This window comes from Tachypleus tridentatus, chromosome 10, assembly GCF_004210375.1.
Source record: "Tachypleus tridentatus isolate NWPU-2018 chromosome 10, ASM421037v1, whole genome shotgun sequence".
In the NCBI taxonomy this organism is placed as follows: domain Eukaryota; kingdom Metazoa; phylum Arthropoda; class Merostomata; order Xiphosura; family Limulidae; genus Tachypleus; species Tachypleus tridentatus.
In genome coordinates, this window is record NC_134834.1 from 135,251,258 (window position 1) to 135,270,268 (window position 19,011).

The following is a 19,011-nucleotide window of genomic DNA, read 5'->3' on the forward strand; positions in this document are numbered from 1 at the left end:
CTATGATAAAAACTGAAAATATGACAAACAGTGCATGGCAAATTATATATTACCTATTCATCAAAGCAAAACCTAAACACATCCAAACAAATGGCCGAATTGAAGTTATTTATTATTCACGTGACCAGAAGATTGGATTTGTTCAGGGCTTGTTCTCAAAGTCTGGTTGTTTATACCTTGATAGAAATCTAATAATCCTGTTAAGTCCCAATTGACTCAGCGGTAAGTTTGAAGGCTTATAACACTAAACAAAAAAACAAAAAAACCTCGTTCCAATACTAGTGTTGTGCATCACACAGACTGCCCATTAAGTAATTTTGTGCTTAATAACAATCAAACACATCACTGAATGTTATGATTTGGTGGGAAAAAGAAATTCGCAAATTAATAACAAATTACTTAATTCGCAAAATAATAACAGGTTGTGATGATGCGCCGTATGTTGTACAGGCAACAAAAGTATTTTAAGTTGTTAGTAGTGAGATTGAGTAAAGGTCTGTGCATCAAAAATCAAACTAGAGGGGGAACTCAGAAGAGAGCTGAATATGATTAATACCACGTGGCGGGGGTAATTATTACAATATGCTTCTAATACGGTTAGTGCCGACAATTTTTTTTTCTTTTTTATCTAACACGCACAATTTATATTTAATTCCTATGTAGTAGATGTTGCTTACCAGCTGTTGACTTGCCACATGTTACATTTGATGGCAAATAAGCTTGGGAACTATCTAGAAATATCGTAAGTGTAAAATGTTACTTTATGTGTATATCAACAAAGCAAAAGAGAATTTGATACAAGATCGCTTATAAAATTATACTTTCATTTCAAATCCAATTCGTCAATTAAGTTAAGCGGGATACCAGTAATTTGAACAAGCTTGTATATGGTGGATAAGTGCGCGAAAAGTTACATGTTATTTGTTTAACTCACAAGATTAGTCAGAACTTTCCGTGAATTTTGTGAATTATGTCGAACTACAAATACTTACATGACGCTGTTACCGACGGGGAGTTAAAACAAGCATTATCAGATGAACAGATATATGTACCAGTTGATGTAACTGTGTTATGCTGTCTCAGGTTGAATAAATTTTCTAAATCTGTGCAATTTTGTATTTGCACTCTTGGGATTTTTTATATTTTACTTGGTTTACGGTTTTTTTCAGGTATGTATTACTATTAATACAAGCTGTTTTATGTTACAATATAAGTAATCATAGGTATACAATTTACACATACTACCTTGTCGGTTTTAAAACTAAACCAATAATTGCGTCAATTCTAAAATTTAACTTTGTGAGGTTAAAGGTGCTCTTGAATAACATTTATCTCCACGATATGACTAGAGTAGAGAACAGTAAATTTTGTAAACAAAATTACCTTAATCATTGTAAGGCTTTTATATATTTAAAAACGGCTGGTACGGGTACTAGTAGTGCTTTCTCTACCCATACCAGCCGTTTTTAAATATATAATTTTCTCTACAAGTGGGTTCTCTCGTCATCCTTTGTAGACTCCAGGCTGGGAAACACTGGCATAGACCAAGGTCTATGAGTCTATCATAAAGTTATGATACCTTATAAATACTTGAATACTATTTAAATAAGTTTATTGTGTGAACTATGAAGTGTAGACTTTTGTATCTTTTATAAAATCAAAACTGGCACTTTCATAAGTTTTATGGAGTTTGTATATAAATGAAGTGCTTTATTGCTAGAAATAAAATTAATAGAACTCTAAGGTGTATTTATAAACATTGATTACAAGTCCAAGAGAGGTGATTATCTCTATACCAATCTCTAATTAGGCATCATCTAGAAATACCGTGTACAATTTTGTAATGGATGATATTTTTTGAAGGGTTTAAAAAAGTTTTTATAATTAAGGATCTTCAAAAAAATGTTTGTGAATCTTTGACTAGTGGAAAAGTGCCAAAAGACTGGAAGCTGGTTAAAGTGTATTTATTTGTAAGGAAAATGACAAGCACTGACCAAGGTAATTATTGGCCAGATAGTGTTTTGTGTAGTGGTAAATGTTTTGAAGAGATTGATTAAACATAATATACAAAGGCAACTTACTAAGTTTAAACATTTGTGAGACAACCAGCATGGTTTCATACACAAAAATTATTCTCTCACATATCTTTTGATTTTTTTCAAATTTGTCACTCCTTATTTTGGTGAAGGTCAAGGTGTAGATTTTGCAAAGATTTTTACAAAGTGTCACATAAAAGATTTAAAGAAAATTATCTCTGTTTGTGTGAAAGATAAGTTAGTTTAATGGATTAAGGGTTGGTTGAAAGAGGGGAAGCAAAGATTTGTGATAAAAGAAGCTCAAGAAATCTGGTTTATAGTTACAAGTGACTTACCTTAGGTCACTGTGATGGGACCTTACTCATTTTGATGTATATTAATGATAAGGAAATAGTCAAGTTCATGGATGATGTTGAAGTTTTTGATATAGTTGGCTGAGAGAAAACTAGTTGTTTTTCAAAGGGATTTGATCATTTTGCGAATTCAGCAAATAAATATATTGCAGAGGGTATTTAATTATGTTAGATGCAAGGTAATGCATAGTATTATGAGAGAAAAGTATCTTGGTGTTTTGGTCTTTCAGTCTATGCCTCTTGCAGGCAGTGTGCTGTTGCCAGTGGTAAAGCAAATAGGATGTTGCATTGTATGTTCAATAATAATCAGTGATGTCGAGAAACCCACTTGTTGAGAAATTTATATGCAAAAACGGCTCGTTTGGGTTGAGAAAATATTTTGCATATATGTTCAATAATATTGAATGCAAGTGAAAGGAAGTTATCAATTAGAGAACTGTAATCAGTCTAGATGCTCTTTTAATTTGATTTCAAAGGAAGACTAACAGGGTGATATCTAGGATTGAAGTGGCTATCATATGTGGATAGGTTAATGCCCTTAAAATTATTTTTCTTGAAAAAGAATAGTTAGAGGATCAATTAAGTGTCTAAAATTATTAGTGGAGTAAATCTGGTTGTTGCTTAATATTTTTGTGTGTTTGTGTTTAGTGGTAAGAGTGGTAGACCAAAGGGAGATAAATATAAGATCTGACATGGTAAAAGTCATCTGCAAATGAGGCAAATTTATTTTAATATTGGGGTGATCTTGTCTTTAGAATTTATTTTTATCAGGTATAATGTAAAAGGCTTGATGAATTCTTTAAAAATTGGGGCTAAATATAGACAGATGAGTGTTTGATGAAACAAATGGGAATGCTACTATGGTTCATGGGCTTCTCCATGTCTTTCAAGTGTTATGTTATTTGAAAAAGGTATTGAGTTATGTTAAAAGTCTTAGAAAAAGACTTTTTGGATTTTTTTCAGAAATGGAAAGAGTATCTTAAAAGGTCACTTTAAGACCTTGTATTTTCTCTTGATAGAAGAAGGGTGAGAGGTGAACTTATTGAAGTTCATGTCATTATCCGTAGTATTAGTGGGATGAAGATCTGATGTCAAGAAAACCCACTTGTACAGAAAAATATAGTTGTTGGCTCCTCTACGTAAAATATTTTCTCAACCCAAATAAACTGTTTTTACATATATATCTGATTTCTTTGTTTTCTTCTGAGGACAAGAGGTTAATAGTTAGAAAAAGAATTATGAAATGAAGGATCTTTAATAGAGGACAACATTGTATCAAAGTTTAATTGGAAATCAGTTCCTTATAAACATAATGTGCGGGTAACAAGGAACCATTTGGTCCTTTAAAGAGTGTCTTTGCACACTTATTCTTGAATAGAGTAAAAATTTAAAGTATAGGTGTAAAATGTTTTATTAATCTCAAGAGTGGATGTACAAGTGTATCCTTCAATGACCAAATAATAAAATTATGTATTTGTACTTCTAGGCATTCCTTTTCTGTGGCACTTTATTAAAAGCTTTCTAAAACTTCCTTAACATGCATCAAGGTGAGAAGGTACATCCTTAAAAAAAAAACCCCAAAAAAAACCATTAATGCATTAGTAAGCCAGGACATTTCCTTTATAAAACCATATTGACTGTCTGCAAGAATTTTGAACTTCATCAAATGATCTTTGCATCTTTTATTAGATCTTTCAAAACTTTTCTGTTAGTGAAAAACAATTGTCCTGCTTAATAATCCTTGGATAATGCTTACCTTCCTACTTAATAAATTGAAGTAACATTAACTATCCTTCATTCTTCTGGCACCAGCTCCCCTATTCATTGACAAAATGAAAGTAAGTAGCTTAAAAATCTGCAAAGATAACATGTTTTCAAACTAAACATTATTAAGCTCAGAAGCATTATCTATTTCAGACTCTCAGGTTTTTCTTCAGAAGCATTATCTATTTCAGACTCTCAGTTTTTTCTTAACAAACTCTGGTTTATTTTTAATTTTGCATGCTTTCAAAACTTTTTTTTATAAATTAATTTTGAGAGTCTTGGATTTCACCAGCATTTTCCCTGGTGAAAACTAATGAAATAATTTAACTTCAAAGCTCAGTGTTGTATACATCAATAAAAATATCACCCTGTCCCTCAAAAGTTCATTTTCCATTCTCACTTCATGATTACTTTAAATATATATTAAAAATTCAAAGTACTAATTTTAGCTTTTTGTATCATCTCTTCTTCATAACAATTTTGGTACAATTCTTTCTAACTTTCTTTATAATCCTCACATGCTGATAATTGTTGAAGTCAGGTTAATATTGCTTGCTTGTTATTACATGTTACAGTTAATTATTTTTTAACTCTGTTCTTTACAGGAACTAATATTTCGCTTAGAGGGATTTAAAACTTATGGTATGTACTTGACTTTGATTCAGTTTGTTTTTTATTCTGCTTTTTCGACAACTGAACGACACATTAAGGGTGATCTACAGAGAAGGTAAGCCATAAATTATTTAATGAATGTTTGCTTTTAGCAGTTGACTTAAAGACTTTGGATAAGCCTGCATATTGTTAAGGTGATGAATGAATAGGATGACTGAAAAAAAAAGGGTCATGGCGTAGTGTTGGATAAGTCACTCAAGCTTTTGTGATAGTGCTTTATTTTCAGTATAAAAGCTAATGAAATTTGTATATTTATAGACATACTGATAAGTTAAAAATGGTAATTATTTCTCTTTATTTAAAGGCCTCACTAAGAATATTGTATATAGTTTTGGTTTCCTTATCTAAGAAATTATAGACTAATTAGAAAGGGTTTAAGAGGAGAGCTGTTAGAATGAGTCCAGGATTGGAAGGTTTATTTTAAGGAAATATATTAAGCCTTCTTAAATAATTTTTTCTTGAGAAAAGTGTTGTAAGATGTGATTTTACTGAAGCTTACAAGATTGCTTGGCAGGGATTGCCTCAAAGACCCGAACAGATCTTTTCTGTCTGTATGTGATATGAAACAACCACTAGTTACTGAATTTTATGGATGATGTATGATTATTTTATTAGTTATAAATATTTGATTAACAAATTTTGTTAAACTTGGTTAAAATTAAACCTTACAGTACATGTTAATTTTGAATGTACCAAATTGTATTTATTTTTTGTAAATATTCATTTTTATTATATTGTGTTGAAGCTATTTTTTTTCTTCTGAGTTTGAATTTAGTATTACTGGGTTGCATTTAAAATTTATGCTGGTAAAAATAAATTTAAGAACATTGTTGCTTTTTATTAAAGTTTTTAAATAAAAGTTCTTGAACAACTACATGTCTGTACAGTTCTTTTAGTGGATATCAAATTTTGAGTATAATTTATTTTAATTGTAAATACTTTATTGTGAGGAGTTTTTAATGTTACTGCTTTTATATATACAGTGGTACTTCGGTTCTCAAACAATTCAGTTTTCAAACATATTGTTTGAGAAAAAAATGTCTCAGTTGTCAAACATGAACTCTGTTCCCAAACCAAGCTGTCGTGGCCTGAACCCCTGAAATAACTCGACTGATGACCTGAATGACCCTTCGACCATTTTCGGCTCACACTAAGCTTGCCCAAAACATTTTACCCGCACCTGTTGCTCAGTCCACACCCCTGCTAAAATCTGCTGTGAACATTCTCGTTTTTCTATCTTTTCTTGTTGTTGTTTTTCTAAATATTCTGAGTAGATAAGCTACCATGGGTCAAAGAAGGATAATGAAAGCTGCAAACCAAAAAGAAAAGTTGTTAGAGCCACAATAGAGGTGAAAAAAGAGTGGTGTTCACGTCTGACCTTGCTACACAGGAGTTGATGTTGCAAAAGGAGTGACAGTGCTTATGAAACAGAGATCACAAACAATGGAAGAGGTAGAAAAACTGTTGTTGATTTGGGTAAACGAAAAACAGTTAGCTGGTGATAGCATTTCTGAGACCATCATTTGTGAGAAAGCAAAGTAGTTGCATGCTGACCTCCTGAAAAACACCCCTGGAACAAGTGCTGATACAAGTGATGCCTTTAAGGTTAGTTGGGAGTGGTTTGAAAAATTTAGGAAGAGAAATGGCATACATAGTGTGGTGAGACATTGGGATGGTGCCAGTTCTAACAAAGATGCTGCTGATAAATATGTTAGGGAATTTAAGGACTATGTAGAAGCTGAGGGTTTTATTCCCCAACAAGTGTTCAACTGTGATAAGACAGGCCTCTTTTGGAAGAAAATGCCAAAGAGGACTTACATCACCAAGGAGGAGAAGTCACTGCTAGGACACAAGCCAATGAAGGATAGGCTAACTCTATTGTTATGTAGTAATGCAAGTGGGGACTTAAAACTTAAGCCTTTGCTTGTGTACCATTCTGAGAACCTGAGGGTTTTTAAGAAAAATAATGTCCTGAAAAGTAAACTAAATGTTATGTGGAGGGCTAATAGTAAAGCATTGGTAACCAGGCAATTTTTCATGAAGTGTTTGCCCCAAGTGTAAAGAATTACCTCACGGAAAAACAGTTGCCACTCAAGGCCCTTCTTGTGATGGACGATTCACCTGCTCACCCACCAGGCTTGGAGGACGGGTTGTTGTAGGAGTACAGTTTCATTACAGTGAAGCTCTTGCCTCCTAACACGACTCCTCTCATTCAGCCCATGGACCAGCAGGTCATATCGAACTTTAAGAAACTACACCAAAGTACTGTTTCAAAGGTGCTTTGAAGTGACCTCTGACACAGAGTTAACCTCAGAGAGTTCTGGAAAAATCACTTTAATATCCTCCATTGCTTGAGGATCATAGACAAAGCCTGGAGGGAAGTGTCTTTGAGGACCATGAACTCAGCCTGGAAGAAATTGTAGCCAGACTCAGTAGCAGATAGGCTTTGAGGCTGAGCCTGTTGTCGAGGATATTGTCTCACTAGGCAAGTGTATGGGCTTGAATGTGAGTGGTGATGATGTGGAGGAGTTGGTGGAAGACCACAACACTGAGCTCACCACTCAAGAACTCCAAGACCTTCAGAAGGAGCAGCAACAGAAGGCAACTGAGGACGTGTCTTCAGATGAGGAGGAGGGAAGGGAGGATGTTCCTAGTTCACTAATCAAGGAAATGTGTGGAAAATGGGGAGAGTTACAAAGTTTTGTGGAAAATTTTCACCCTGACAAAGCTGTAGCAAACCACAGCATAAACCTTTTCAATGACAATGCCATGTTGTATTTCAGAAACATTTTAAAATGCAGGCAGAAGCAAACCTCATTCGACAAGTTTTTAGTGAGAAATAGGTCCAGTGAGTCCAAGCAGGTTGTAGTGCTGCAAAGAGACAGAAAGGAGAAAAAACCCCAGAAGGAGAGTAACCTGATGTTTGTATGGAAGGTGATTCCCCTTTCAAACAATAATAACCCTTCTATTCTCCACGTTCCTCACCACCTTTCACTTACACCATCAGCTCTCCTCAGCACAGGTAAAGTGCAGTTAAATTTTCATTTATTGTTTTTTTATTGTGTTTATAGTTTTTGTGGTTGACTTTATGCATGTAAATATTATTATACAGGTATAAATAAACAATATTTTTACTTAAAATGCTTCATAATGCATAATTTTTGGAGGTCTCTAATGGATTAATTTGATTTACAGTATTTCTTATAGAAAAAATTGATTAGGTTTTTGAACAGCCTTCTGGAATGGATTAAGTTCAAGAACTGAGGTACCACTGTATTATAATTCCAGGAATTATAAAAGTGTTATTCTTGTAGATTTGTCAAGTGTTTTTTTTTAATGTTATAGTATTAACAGTGTTTTTGTTTTAATAGTTTTTCACATATTTTAGGATTCCTTGGAAGACGTATATCATTTTGGGACTTCTAACTGTGGGTACAATGGGTCTGTCAAATTCATCAGTTGGCTATCTTAACTATCCTACTCAAGTTGTCTTTAAATGTTGTAAACTTATACCTGTTTTAGTGGGAGGCATCATAATACAAGGTAGCTTACAGTTTTTTATATTTTGGTAGTGTTTATCATGCTTCATACAATACTAGAATACAACAGAATATTAACTTTTAATTTCTTTCAGTGTGAAAAGAGTTAGACTTTGTTCATTTTCTAGTTGTTTGAAATGTTCAGAAAGCTTAAACTTAGTGCTTGGTACTATCATTAGTTTAGAACATAGTTATAGTCAGATATGTTCATGTTCCTTCTGCATATGTTCCTTCTAAATGTTTATGCAGATAGTATGCATGTAATATGACATTTTTGTTTACATAATTGTGAAGGGTCATAAACATGTTCTGATAATTTTATTTGGGTAGAGATTACATTTGCTAATGGCTAAAAACTTGTTTCACTTCAGCCATGTGTCTGACTTTCCCAAGGACTTGTGTCTACCTTTTAACAAATGAAAAGTTTGTACCTCTATAGGTTTTCTATTATTTTATTGATGGTTTATAACCAGTTTTGTCCAAAATATACCTACTGTCTGCACTGTCTAAGGTTTATGAGTGTTTTTTTGGATTAGGAAATGTTGAGGTACACTCAAGTCCTTGAAGCACCAGTGTATACATATCTCCAATGAGGTTGTCCTTTCATCCTGGATACAGACATCATTGGAATTACTTAGTTCTCTCAAAAGTACATGACATAATGGAGCACATGATAATATATGCAAGTTTTATGCTGAGTGCTTCTGAATGCCAGTATTGTACAACAAAGAAAGAACTACTTTTGGTTGCAGCTTTTACTCAACATTACTTCTATTACTTTTATGTAAGGGTGTTCACAGTTGAAATGGAACCTGCTTTCAGAAGGTTTGATTTCTGATTGGATTCTAATGTTGCAAGAATACAATTTCATTGTGCAACACTACCCAGAACAATATCACAGAATTGCTAATGGAATAATTTTCCAACCAGTGAGATCATATCTCTTTGTTGAATGTCTTGATTCTTGGTGCCACATTGGAATTAGCAGTGATGACAAACCATATGAAAAGTAATAGCTCTGTGTTTGGATAGACACTAGGAATGATCAGTCAGAAACTTTGCATGTACTACTGGTGTATGCAGTATATGACACTTGTATGGTCAGTCACAAGTGCAAGATGGCATGATGTATTTTCAATATGAACTTTGACAAGTAGCCAACCTGTGATGCTATTAGTGATTCTCAGAGGATGGAAATATTTCAAGCTTTGCATAATTTCAGACTGGAGGTCATCAGGGAGTTTCATGTGCTAATGAAAATGAGAAAAAAGTAGTTTTCCTGCTGCATTTGCACAGAAATGTTGATGGATAGTGTATAATTGTATCATCTTCTGCCTTGAAGAATAACTGGCCATGTTAGGCAAGCCTCCATCGGGGAATTGTGTCTTTCTCTAAAGAAAAATGGTAGTATAGTTCATCCTATGTATGAAAGTGAGAGGGGTTATTATTTATTAATTCATCAAGTGGGTTGAAGCTCATTCACTGGCTGATGCCTTAGACTTTTATTTTGTGTAAACAATGTATTTCATTTTCTGATGTGTCTGGGAAGATTTATGAGTCAATGAGTAAGCTCATCAGATATTTGCAGAGTTGTGCTTTGTGCTGAATGTGGTTAAAACTCACACTTCACCATATAATCCTCAGTGTGATAATCTGTTTGAAAGGATGGTTCAGACAATTAAACATTCTTGTTAGATTTCTTAACCCTCACCTATCTAATTAGAATGAGCATTACCATAAGTCACGATAGTATATAGCACAATAAAGCTACAGTTAACTGGGTATTCTTCAAATATTTACCTAATGTTTAGGCAAGAAGTACTGTCACTGTCCATTGGAATATGTAGAATGGTCCTGTTTTGAAATAGTAGATGTTCATAAATTCACTTGACAAGTAATGGGTAAAATAGTTTTATATCAAAAAGAGATGTTTTGACAAAACATTAGTGAAATAAAAGTTCAATCCTGGTTACTGGATATGCTGTAGTATATTTCTGCAGTGTAGAAGCACCTTGTTTCTGAGTTGGTACATATCTTGTGAGACAACAATTCAGTAACTGAATAATGATGTTCAGTTATCATGTGGCATGTGTACATGCACCAAAAATTATGAAAAGCTGAAAATTTATATCACTAATGAACTTCCTGAAAACTAGTTACTCCAGAAATCAGAGGTGGATGAGTAAACTGGCTTTTATGACAAGAATACTGTGACATATTATCCTGTCTAAGGCGATGAGGAAAAAACCACTGTCTGTACATGTCCAGCTGTTCATGAAGAGAAGCAGTTAGTTTGCTTTAACCCTTAAACAGCAGGAATGTTGTAGATAGCAGTATCAGTTGATTATGGCTGCCATTTAAGGGTTAAGGATCAGCAGAGATTATGCTTTACTAATCATTATGGTTGGGATTAACTACTGGACATAGTTAGGTTAATCATTTGACTTACAAAATTAGTGACTGAATTGAAGTGACATTGCTTGCTTTCTGAGCTATCAAGTGGTGTTTCACAATAAGATGTATGTGTATATATATGTAGTACATCTTATATTAGCCACTTGATTATTGTTTGGCTTGTACAGTTTTGTGGAAAATTTTGGTTGAAAACTTGACTCCTTAAACTACACTGCAACTCTTACTTTTAGAGCTATTGAGCAACATTTAGTAGCCAGACATTGGTTAAATGTTTTTGGTAATTTCTTGGTCTATCTAATGACTTGCAATGAATTTCTTTGGAGCAAAATTTGAAAATCTTACTAGATGCATAGTTGGGACAGCTGATATTGTTAGATAAAAACTCAAGGGAAAATTACAAGTAGTCTCTTAACTCTCAGCACCAAAAGGTCTTAAGTTACCATGTCAGTACCATAGAAATCTATTAGAATTTATCAGGTTTAGTAACTAAGCTGTATTTGGGTATAAAAAATACATTTTGAATAAGCCAAAATTACTAGTATGAAAGTTTGTCTTGAAAGAAAAAATATTATGCCAATATATTTGAAAATGGCTGAAAAAGCCAGTAGGGGAACATTCTGAGGTGGTTTTTTTTTTTTTTATTAGTTATTCACATGTCTTGTATAGAAATAAGTGTTTGTAAGGGACCATTTCCAGAAATGGAAGCAGGTTAGCTGAGCCACTGTGTTTGATTCTGTACACGAGAGGTATCTGAACAAATGGAAAAGATAGGAGGTTCTTATTTTATATTCTAGCTTATCAATAATGGTAATGTGAGTTCTTAATTTGTACAAAACTATAGACTTTGTATTTTGACATTGCAGACATCTAATTTGAACCAGTGCTACATTCAACATACCATGTGACACATAAACAAATCAATGTTTAGGTGTGTGTTTTAATATTTACTTTTAAAGTAAGAAATTAAATAATGTATAATACTAAAATTTGAATCATAATCTAAAGTTTAATATCAAACTTAAGGAGATAATTTCATAAAATAGAAGTTTCGTAAAATTTTGAATATGAGTGAATAAACGTGGTGGCATGGCCTTTGACCCATTACCTATTTGGAAAGGGTTAATGATGACCCAGGATTCTGATAACTAAGCTGAATGGAGTTAGCAGTCCTTGCTTTCTGAGTACTCAAGTTCTGTGGCAAATGTTTACTTGTAGGAACTTCCTAAGCAAACTTGTAATATTTCTTTGTCTGATTGTTCCTGATAGTGTGGTGATTTATATATCAATATTCCTGACGTGTATTAAGGGGTTTTACTCTAACATAGCATGAGTAATTAACATGAACTTATAAATCATGCAGAATGTATACTAGTTAACAGTATTTTTTGCTTGAGTTATTTTTCATGCTTGCTTTATATTGTAAATGTTTCACAACCCCTAAATGGCAGTACAACCAGAAAAAACATGGCAAGTTGTACTTATTGCAACATCAATACCATGAAAATAATCTTACTGTTATTCCTCATGTGATTACTACTTTGGACTGTATTTACATGTGTGTATATTGCCTTTGACAACAGAAAATGTGACTTGGATGTATGTTTCTAGCAGAATAGTTACTTGTTATTTCGATTCTCTTAAATGTAACTGACAGTGAAAATCACCCCAGAACTGTAAGCAAACCATTTGGAGAAACTGGCAAATTGTTGTGTGTTTTGTGAATTCAAATTTTATATATTCACTTCTGTTTCTTTCCTTTGTTGTCTGTGTGTGATTTGTTCTATTTGTAACATTTCTATATTTTGCATTTTGCAAATACTTTTGAACTTATCTGTTAAGTATCAGTAGAACCTGAATACCATTTTAGGTAATCATTAATATTGATCACCAAGTTTACACTGTTTGATTGAACACAGATCATCAGCTTATTACCCAAGGACTTTTGATATATTTTTTTAAAATAAAGTTTTTATAAACAAATAGCAAAGTATTTTTAAAATGCTAACTAATCTGCTCATTTACTGTAGTGTTATTTCTCTAGACTGTTACTTTGTTTTGAGGAAGGCATATAAGTTTTTAAATCATTGATGAATCTAGGTTACTGTTAATTTATAGTATTTTAATTTAGATACCAACACATTAAAAGTATTTTGGGCAATTTAGTCTGTGAAAGATATTCTAGCTGTCTTTTAATATATGAAAGTTAATAACTTTCTTTCTCAGTAATTCTCTTAAGTCAGTATTAAATAAAGAAATGTAAACAGGCTGATATTTTTTCAAGCCATAGCTGTTTGCTGATTTGATTTTATTGAACATAAAAAAAATGTATATACATAAGTAATTGTTCTTGCTTTTGACATTTTTAGAGCAGTGTTGTGATACTGATTTCTTTAGGTTTCATGCTTTTCAGGAAAGAAACATGGATTGCTTGATTTTGTAGCAGCAGGATGTATGAGTCTGGGTCTGACTTTATTCACTTTAACTGACAGTCAGGTGTCTCCAAATTTCAACATCAAGGGTAAGTTTACTTTGAAGTTATTTGTTCCTCAAGTACCCTGTAAAAATATTCCTTTATAGGCTACTTTAATGTCTTTTAAAATTAAAAAATTATGACTAAAGTTATATGAAAAGCACATGATACATTCTGTGGTTATTGAATGACCATTGTTTATAAAACTTAAACCAGCTCCTTATGCAATTATTGCAAGTCAGATAAATATGTTTTTAACCCTGTATGTTTGGGAAAGATATAAGTGTATTTGCCATATTTTTACAGAATTATGTTCAAAATTTATTCACAACTTTATAATCAACATATGCCAATGAACTTAATATAAAAACATGAGTTATAATTCAGATTTTAATGTTGTGTTAGTTTTGGTTTCCTAATTAAAAAGAATATGTTTGAATAAATTTTCTCTCTACGTTTTTGTATCGTGATATTTTTTCACTCAAAATTACCCATTTTAGATCAGATTTCTCATCTGTGTGAAGTTCACAGTGAAACTATAAGTATTTGAGTGAAAATGTCAACTTGAAGTTTCAATTCTTTTATCTCAATGAAGTATATACAATAAAACAAATCCATGTGCCACACTCTTCCTAGTACATCTGTCTATCAAAAAATGCCAGTATTTCTTTCTCTGACATTTTCTGTTGGATTATATATAACCAACCAATAGAAGAAGAATATTTTAATTTATTGTTTTCCTTAAGGATTGAATTATTCAGCATGCAAATTAATTGTTTCTGTTACCGAGAGCATACCAACAACATAAAGAAATTACTTTAACCAACTTAGAGCTTTAGTTGTTAGCTAGTTAAATTATAATAGTTATAGGGCATTGTATTTTTTGTGATTTTGTTATTATGTTCTATCCTCTATATTTGAAAAAATTGAAGTTGTAACAATAACCATTGTCAAAAACTATGGTTAACTTTTATTGAGACTGATAGTAAAAAAAATTCAAGACCTACATTTAAGTACTATGTTTCTTGTTTTTTGTACATAACTTTTATCTATTATTTTAAAAGTAATTAAAATGTAAAATTAGAAATGCATTAGGTAATTATGAAAACTTAAATTAAAAACAAAATTGTGATTTTCTTCAAGGAACTTGCAAAATTACTGTGTACAGTAACTTTAAACTTTGTTTACTGTAATTTCTCTACATTCTGATTTTGTGATTTATTGCTTGTCACAGTAGGTAGACTCCAAGAGAGATAATAAAATTAAATCAAAACAGCTTTGAAAAATTAGAGGCATATTGCTTTTAAGGAAAATAATTGTAATTGTCTGTTACAATCTGAAGTCAATAAAAATAAAATATGGTTTTGATTTTCTTTTGTTCTTTTCAACTTTTTCATCAGATGATTTCATTATAGTTAGTGTTAGGATAGAAAAAATAAGAGAGAAGGTACAAACTTTTACCAAAACAACCTTTTGATATTCATCTAGGAGGTTCTATAGGCTATGAATATGAAATATGAAAAAATATTTTTTTTTAATTTTAAACATGAAAATCACCTTGTGCTTAAACTGGTCATAGTCAGACTTAGTAAATTAACAAACAGATATTAAGAAGAAATTCTAAATTTTTGCATACATTTTGTAATATTTATTAAAAGATTACCATATTTTATGAAGATACACTTAGTATAATTGTCTAATACAAAGCATGCACTTTGACCCACATATGATGTTTTGGTTTTTATTCTTCCTGCTGAAACAGTCACTTATAGTATCATTTTATAACAAGTGTTGCTGTCAGGTTTAAATCTATCATACTTTTAAAAAGATAATTTTGACTTTTTCAAAGTCCTAATTAAAGGCCTTTTATTCGTGGTGACGAGAAACCCACTTGAAGTAAAAACGCATTCTTAAGACAGCTGGTATGGGTATTAAAACTTTAATAATTAAAATAAAGTACAGAACAACATTTCAACCTTCTTATGCCATCTTCAGGTTAGCAAAGAGAGTTTGTAACTGACCATTGCCTGGCACATGTCTCAGACATGTCTTTTAATACCCATACCAGCTGTCTTGAGGATGCAAAGGCCCTTTATATTTTAAAGTTGTTGGCTGCAAGTATATTTGAACTAAATTAAACTATGAGAAGGTGTCCACTTATATGACCACCATTGTATGGTATTTTGGGACTGCACTGTGAAAACAAAAAGGCAAGGATAATTGAATGAGATCCCTGAGACAGAATAGAGAGACTAATTACACTACAAGATTTAGTTTGACAGTTACATCATAGTACCAATTTAAAGAACAGAAAGGCCAAATATTTTAGAAAATTAGTAATTCATATATATATATGTGTGTGTGTGTGTGTGTGTGTGTGTGTGTGTGAAATTATAAATACAGATTCAATGACTTTTAATAACATTTCAATTTTGCTTTAACATTCTTATGAACTGGATATGCTTTGATTATTAAGTTATGTATGTATCTGTATAATGAAACATAGGCCAATATATTGTAAATTGGTTATTATAAGCATGGAAGAAATGTTGAGTAAAAAGCATTCAAACCATTCACTTTATACTATTTGCAAGACAGTTTTATTTGAGTTTATATTTATGAACCTTAGGGACATGTCTTTTTAGAACCAAACAAACCAACTAGAGTAACTTTGAAAATTACATCTCTTCAAAATTAAAGTAGAAAGTATTCTGTTATTTTAGAAAATTCATTTTTAATACATTTTTGTGAGGTAATAAATTTAATTTGTGAATTTTGTTCTGGGAACCAAATATCTCAAGCAGCAGAATGAAATATTTGTGTGTATCATATCAACTTTCTCATTTTTTTCTAATGTAAATTATAGGGGTTCTTCTAATTTCTTCAGCTTTAGTAACAGATGCAGTCATTGGTAATGTACAAGAAAAAAACATGAAGTTGCATGGAGCCAGTAATATGGAAGTTGTAAGTGATGTGAATTTTTTAACAGAGCACAGTATTATATGTGGAAAAACTAATATGATTTCTCTACTTTTGTCCATGTAAATTATTCATGTGTTTTACCTCATTAGAAAAAATGTAATGCATAAACATGAGGCACAACTATCAAAATAAAAAATTTTGTGGAAAAACTCTAACCAAAGATTCTCAATACTTAGTTTTTAACTGTTTCTCAGATATATTTTTAATTGCTGATGCATTTAAGTGTTTTTTTGATTTGTTCATTTAGAAATAAGATATTTTAATAGCAAGTGAACTTGTTGGCTATTAACTTGTCTCTTACAAAGAGAACAAATCTACTACCTTTTAATATACTTTAATTGAAGAAGTAATTATGTCATTGCTTACTGTTCTGTGGATGTTTTCAGGTGTTTTACTCTTACAGTATTGGCCTGGTTTACATCTTTATTGTTTTGATAGTGCTTGGTCAGCTTGGTCCTGCTTTTTTATTTTGTGCAGAGGTAAGCAAATGAAACTGTTCATTTACTTAAACAGTTTTAAAACTGTAGTTGTTCTTACTAAGTGTAATTTATTAACTGGAGATATATCCAGAAAATGTATTTATATATATGGGTGTATTTAGTGCATTATGAGGAAAGATATTCACAATTTGTGGTAATAATACAGTGATGACTACCGAGGTTATAAAGCCCCTTTCAGTATAGGTGGTATTCTGTATCTTGACTGTATCATGGTTATGGACTCTAGGATCAATCTGGCAATATGTGTCAATAGTAAATTGGTTACTGATTAAAACTTTAGTTGTCAAAATGGGAAAGAAAAATCCAGCACTGCCATCTTTCACTGTGGCAAAATTTCTTTAATTCAGATCTTTTATGTAGGTGGTGCATATTTGTTTTTTTGTTTTTTTTCTGACTATATTATAACCATGGAAATACTCTGAGCCAAGAACAGCCTTTTGGCAACAACATCTGTGTATATAAATCCAACATTTGAAGACTTTTGTTGTTTTGAGATATTTTATTTGAAAAAAATCAGATACATTTTGTTGTGATAAATGCTAATAAAAAGTTTCTTCTGAATGTATTGCATACTACAGCTATTATAGGATAGTGCAAATCTCATTTGAAGATTCTGTTTCCATGAGGATCATTATATGCATTATGAAATATATTTTCTGAAGGTTGATGATGACTGCAAAACTGATATAGAACTAAAGTAAGACTTTAAGTTTCACACTCTGCAAGCAGGATTTTATAAACATTTGCCAACTAGCATTGAACTGGCTAAAATTACCTTCTTTAATACAATGATTTATGAAAAATATTTTGTGTCCAAAAAATTTCCTGCAAGATTTATGGACATTTCCTATTTGGCAGATAAATCACTAATGTCAACTAAATACCACCTTCTGATCTTCATTGGTTGATTTTCATATGTATAGTAATTCCATGCTTCTGTAAATTGATAAATGAAGAATGAAAACATATTTTACTTTCACAGTGAGGGCAATAATTTTTTATTTAATTGTAAGTAGCCAGTATATTGATTGAACATGATAAACATAAAGTAGAAATTTGAGTCATCACAGTATTTTACGATCATGTACTATATTGACCAAGCAGTAAACTTGTACGATTGGATGAAACTTTTATTTTACTTCCTTAGCATAATTCTAAAAAATTCAGCTTTACAAGTGCTGAAACTCAATAAAACTATTTTTTCCATTCAAAAGTAAGAACACTAAAAATATAGGCAAAACAATGTTTAAATTATAAAATATTTTAAAAAATTTAGAATGACTCTACGTGTTTCAATAGTTCCCACTACCATCGTCAGGAGTAAAACTCTACACAAACAGCAGGTTTTTATATAAGAATGATTGAACTTACTGTAATTCACCTGGATGATATAAACACTGCACATATAAAGTCAATATTTCCCTCCCAAAATTCAGCACTATTACCAGCTAACCTTTCATCTCATGTAACAAAATGATTATTTAAATTACATTTACAGTACAAAATTTCAGTAGATTCTCTGATATTAAACTCATTTACTGCAATGGGTTCTTTTCAAATTATTGCTTTATGCCACTATATTGAGTGTCCTGTTCCTACAATGTGTTCAGCTAGCAGAGAAATTAATTCCTTTTTATTATGTACATAACTTTTATGTTCGTTAATGGAGTATTTCAAATTGCATTTAGTTTGATCAATATATTTTTTGTTACATTCACATCTAATTTCTTATATACTAAAGAAACCATCTAAAATTACACTTTTCCACCACTGTCTATTTCCCCAAATAAAAACATTCATTATTCTTGTGCCCCTGCTTTCTGCTAATTATTCTTCCCAAATGTTACCATAACTACTGCAAACTGTAAACTAGTCTTCACCAGCCAACTGTCTCCTTTTCTTCATCAAAGCTTTGTATTCCATCTTCTATAAGCATCAACTCTTATAAAAAATCTCTAACCTAAATCTTAATTGGCATCATACCATTTTACTTCTTTTTGGAAAAGACAGCAAATCAAATCTTCTGTTCTTGGAAGTCATTCCTCACTTGACCATTCCAGTGATATTTTCAACCCAGTATCTGAAAATCATTAAACAAAATCTTCTGCAGCAAACAGCACAGATTCTCAAAAATACCTTCTGGGAACTCATTGGGAGATCAAACCAGGCCAAAAACTTTGACTTCTTTTAACACCATTTTTAACCATCATTTTCAGTTCTTTTTGTTGTTTTTTTGTGGAAATTTTTATATTTTACTATATATCCTATCTGAAACTACCA

At 31.7% G+C, this 19,011-nt stretch overlaps 1 protein-coding gene across 1 annotated transcript in view; it reads left to right on the top strand.

Moving 5' to 3' along the window:
- Nucleotides 1–748: 748 nt before the first annotated feature.
- The window catches only part of Papst2 (adenosine 3'-phospho 5'-phosphosulfate transporter 2), a 31,839-nt gene continuing 13,576 nt past the window's right edge, over nucleotides 749–19,011 (top strand). The window contains 7 exon segments of the mRNA XM_076463879.1: nucleotides 749–1,135; nucleotides 1,137–1,169; nucleotides 4,759–4,880; nucleotides 8,214–8,368; nucleotides 13,190–13,297; nucleotides 16,116–16,213; nucleotides 16,618–16,710. Of these exon segments, the coding sequence (XP_076319994.1) occupies nucleotides 971–1,135; nucleotides 1,137–1,169; nucleotides 4,759–4,880; nucleotides 8,214–8,368; nucleotides 13,190–13,297; nucleotides 16,116–16,213; nucleotides 16,618–16,710 (774 nt within the window). The 5' untranslated portion in view covers nucleotides 749–970.